Here is a 4,797-nt window from a genome sequence, read left to right as displayed (position 1 = left end):
AAAAAAAAAAAAACTGTAAAAATGGCACCTGTGCTCCAACTTGAAGCTGATGCCATATTCTGCTCAGTTTTATGCAATGTGCTGGGCATAAAACTGTAGACAGTCCAGTACGTAACGGTATATACTGTTATTATTCCTATTGGGTTTAAAATAATCGAATATGCACATATATCCGATCCCTGGTCGGGACGTGATGCCAGATTCCCAATTTCCGATCACGTGATCAGATCGAGACCTCCCTAATGTCCCCCTTATGCAATTTGGTTTGAGGCAAAAGTAAATGCACAATCAGTAAAATCCAAAACAAGTCAAATGGCTGTGTGTAAAACAAAGAAAGTTGTCTTATTTAAAATTTAAGAGGGAGGATTTCATCAGACTGCGATCCCGTTCCTGTCAACAACACTTGTTTGGATTGGATAACCATTGCTGAGGCAGTGGAAGGTGTCCAAGGCAAAAACAATTCCTCTGAAAATTCCCGAAGCACCTTTCTTATCTGCTACAGACCATCACCCAGACATACCATTCCTCCTTCACCAAATGAGTTTTATCTGTTTGGGAAACACAAACACAATCAAGGGCATGTTCTGGCATGAAGCATTTAAAATGTGAACTGTTCTCTCAGTTTATGAGGTGAATCATTTAGAGCATGGAATAAACAGTCTTTTACAGGGGAAGTCTTCCATTAAAATGCCCACACATCTTTTAGTCTCTTGTCGGGAAATCAGACTGAGAAAAACTGGTAAGATTGGTTTCTTTGGGCCAGCTGGCAGTCTTAGTTTTTCTTTTTATTTTTTTTTATTTTGTATATATATATATATATATATATATATATATATATATATATATATATGTCATAGAGAGCATTGCTTTTACACAAGAGATGTAAACTCTTAAAAACCTTTTTTTTTTCTTAATTTTTGTATCAGATCTTTTTATTTTTTTCAAATGTTGAATCAATTAGAGTGAAATGTCTGCTTAAGTTTCACCAAAGAGCTAGGAAATTGATATGCTTTCATCTCACTCAGTTGAAAGCGTTGTGAACCTCTGACCTATTGAATTTGTGAGAATTTTCCAGAACAGGGATGTAATACTCTGTCCGCATTTTTGAAGTGATTTTTTTCCCTCGATTAATGGCGTGCAAAGCCATACAGCCTTTTCCCACCCAAAAGTCCAAATAAAATCCACCCACTTCACCAGAAGTGACTGCAAATCATTCAAATACATGCATGCATGCGCATGCAAACAAAGGCGGGATATGCATATTGTTGTCGTGCTCACAGAGAGAACACAATACAAAGCTGAGCATTTAACAGCATGACAGAAGCTCTCAGGCATCCCTCCCAGCAAAGTGCCAAGGATTTGTTTCCATGTTTCTTGTCTTAACAGAAGTGAGGCAGAGATGGATGAATCACTGTGGGGTTTCGTCTCTGCTCTGTTCATAGATGATAGTGTCAAGTGATCACTGGGCCTTGAATTCAAGTCATCTCCGTTGAGGGGTGCTAAAAATAGGTTTTGGAGGCTAACTACTGTTTTTCTCTCTATTTTTTTCTGTCTTTGCTGCAGAAACTTTGATGGACACTCGGGTGGCCACAGCAGAGCTGGGCTGGACGGCGTATCCTAACTCCGGGGTAAGTAGGCAGCTGCCAACACTTAGCCTATTTGGAATAAAGGTTTGATATTGAACTACCTCTTGTTCAGGGTGAAGTAACTTGATAGTCCGATACGTAACTTAACACCGTGGGCGCTCAGATCCACGGGCACAGGAAAATAGGCAGAAAAGTAGGTGGGTTGGGGGCATAAACTTAAGTAGTTCCCAATGTAGCTCCCATTAAAGGCATAATTTTCTCTGTGTCCTGGTTTATAATGACTTAATAATATAATGGGTCTATGTAAGCCACAGCACACAGTACCTAAGTCCCTGTTAATGGAAGCTGGGGGATACTGTTGCCATAATGATACTGTAATGATACATTTATGCAGTGGAGTGGAGGTATTAGAGTGAAACTGGGGAGGAGGAGCTTTGACGATGGATATGCTCTGGGGTTTAAAGACTTAAATTGAACTTTTTTTTCACAATTTAAGTATTTTAGTTGATGTGAATGGACAAAATATGACTAAAGAAGGGAAACGTACCCAGAATGCAAACAGTATTCTTTTTTTTTTTTTTTTTTTTTTTTTTATTAGTCTACAGTTAAACAGATTGCTGTCCTATTACACTAATGGAGCCTCGCAGACTTTTAAGACCCAGTTTTCACGAATGTAATTCAAAACCCCAATGAAAAGCTCCATAGCCCAACATTGGTTTAAATTACAGGAACTATTCAGAATAGACAATGACTGTTTCCTGCATTTTCTGGTTCTTTGGGTCTTTATGAAGCATTTTATATCCGTGTAAAGAGACCCTTTATTGGTGCTAAACCAGATGAACGCAGCTTTGACTTCATTTAAAGGCTGACTTCTGTGGCTGCCCAGATTTTTAGTATTATTGTTTGTGTCCTCAAGGAGTACTAAGACAACTTGATTCATAAAATAACAATGCATGTGTGCGTATGTGTACGTTTGTGTGGGCAGTGGTCCCTGACACATCTCATAGCTATAATTATGCAGAGTGTCAGCTTTTATTTTTATTATTCAAGGGATCTTGAGCCTGACTCTTTTATTAATTTTGTGCATTTAATTAGGAGCCACTCTTTTTTTTATGGAAGATAACTTAACTTTGTAATTTAGTGTCTTTACTATGTGAAGCACTTGTATGCATTATTGAACTATTACATGCTGCTGCATATTATTAGTCACAATTAAGAGAGATATTGTAATTGTGACTGTGTGTTTAGCTTTTGAAAATGTTTTTATTACTATTATTATTTATTATTAATCCTTTTGTTGGGTCCAGTGACAAGGCCTCATCACTTTCACCTCACATGTAATGAAACGGCACAATTTTTGCCATTGATTTTTGCAGTACTGCCATGGTTAAATACCTTATATCCAGATGAGTCTTTACTGACACCTACTGAGCAAGAGGCCTTTTCCACTGAAGTCTGTTCAGTTCACCAGGCTTCCAGGCACACCGAGCCTTTTGTCTTTTTTTGAGCACAGTATTTTTTAAGCTGTTGCAAAGGTTAGGACCTGCTGTAGGGAGAATACACTTGTGCCGCTTCAAAAGCAGAAAAGTCTGAGAATAGCACAGTACCTTTCTGTGCAGCTTAGTGTACGTTTGTGAAATACTGCATGCACAAGATACTTGGGCTGTTTAGCTCAAAGATACAGTTGCACTTGTAAGTGCACTGACAGTCATTACGAGCATGGAATTCGTGTTAATTTGGAGTTTTTGATGAACTAATTAAATCTGTTTTCAAGTATCCAGAATAGATGAAAAATACATGTAGACCCTTAAATATGTAACTTTGACCAAAATATTTCATGAGCAGTGCCAAAAAGTATAGGATGTTTGTTGACTTGATGAGACTATTAACTTTCAGTTTAAGATCCTAATTGATTCTTTGCACAGAAAAAGAAAGATCATCTCTCCAATAGCCAAGGTTCCCCTCCTTCTGCAGAAGCAAAGCCTAGAAAAATTGTCTGTTTTTTTTTTCAATGCTAGTATAAATCTACAATGAACTCAAAGCTACTGCAACACCTGCATCAAAATCTATATATAAAGCTCAGTTTTATATCACCATGGACTGAGATTGTGTAAAACCACAAATTGGGCCCATGGTCCAAAATTTAACAAAGCTCACAGATGGCCACATGCTCAGGCTATTTGCCTTCAGGTCAAATATTTCATAGTTGAGTTTTTGGCTACAGTGAGTCTCCCAGACATAAGAACACTACACCGAGTCTCGAGCATTCTGATAGGACTATCGTTCATAAGAGTAACCCTGACTGCACCAGCATTTATGGAGCATATGATAATGAAGAAGGACAACTGGCTCCATTTTCTTAAACTTCACCTCAGAACAGTTCTTACATTTACCCAAAATAACACACCAAATTAAATGCACAGTCTCTGCGTATGCATGTCTCTGTATGTCTCAGTTTATTATTATAATTTATTCTTTAAGTTTTCCTTGTAAGAGTTTGTAGGAAGTGTTTTAGTCAGTCCATTTTTGCTGCGCAGAGCTGAAGGTAGTTTTGAAGGACCACAGATGTGGTGTAATTAATTCCTGAGGTGAAAACATGAGGACATCAGGGTCAGCTGTGCAAATGTATAATGGGCTGGCAATATGCAATTGCACACTTATGAGTTAGCATCTGCAGAAAAGGGAGATAGCTCCGGGGGCAGAAACACATGTGCTCAACCAACAATAATATTATGTGCCTTTATAATATGCATTTCTGTTTCATTTTTCCCTGCTGTTTTGTTTCTATGGCATGAACTATTTCCCGCTCTGTGGGGGCTTCACTCTCCCTTGTCCTTTACTTTTCTTTCCGTCTCACCTTTATAGTAAAATGTCCGCCCTTTCTTGCTTTTCTGTCACGCTGCTTCTCACCCTCTGCCATTCGCTTAGCTGTATGATTAATAAAATATGGAGTCTCAGAATGGAAAATGTCCTCTGACCTTGTTGTGCAGCCTCATGACAAAGGAGACATGAATGGCTTGCACGCACAGTAGCTTCCTAAGAGTGCCTTTCCTGACAGTAAATGAGACTTCTCAGAGGTTTTCAGTCTTGTTTGTGTTTAATTTAATTGGAATTATAAATCTTATTATCTTTACAAGGTTAATTGTATAAAAGAAACACGTCAAGCTTAGTGGATTCAGATCAAAAACCTGTTTTTATGGTGCTATTACAA

General features: G+C 38.1%; 1 protein-coding gene across 2 annotated transcripts in view; it reads left to right on the top strand.

The window, feature by feature from the left end:
* Positions 1-1,380: 1,380 nt before the first annotated feature.
* LOC106958232 (ephrin type-B receptor 1) overlaps positions 1,381-4,797 on the top strand; it is a 122,992-nt gene continuing 119,575 nt past the window's right edge. Inside the window, exon 1 of one of the 2 annotated variants that reach the window (XM_015050021.1) lies at positions 1,381-1,628. In XM_015050021.1, coding sequence (XP_014905507.1) covers positions 1,572-1,628 — 57 coding nt within the window. In that variant the 5' untranslated portion in view covers positions 1,381-1,571. The remainder of the gene's footprint in view (positions 1,629-4,797) is intronic. The other variant, XM_015050020.1, reaches the window with a different exon arrangement.

The sequence above is a fragment of the Poecilia latipinna genome, unplaced genomic scaffold, assembly GCF_001443285.1.
Source record: "Poecilia latipinna isolate Pla-1442-1.1 unplaced genomic scaffold, P_latipinna-1.0 Scaffold971, whole genome shotgun sequence".
In the NCBI taxonomy this organism is placed as follows: Eukaryota; Metazoa; Chordata; class Actinopteri; order Cyprinodontiformes; family Poeciliidae; genus Poecilia; species Poecilia latipinna.
The sequence above is the reverse complement of the archived record's forward strand: the minus strand, read 5'-3'. Positions and strand labels throughout refer to the sequence as shown.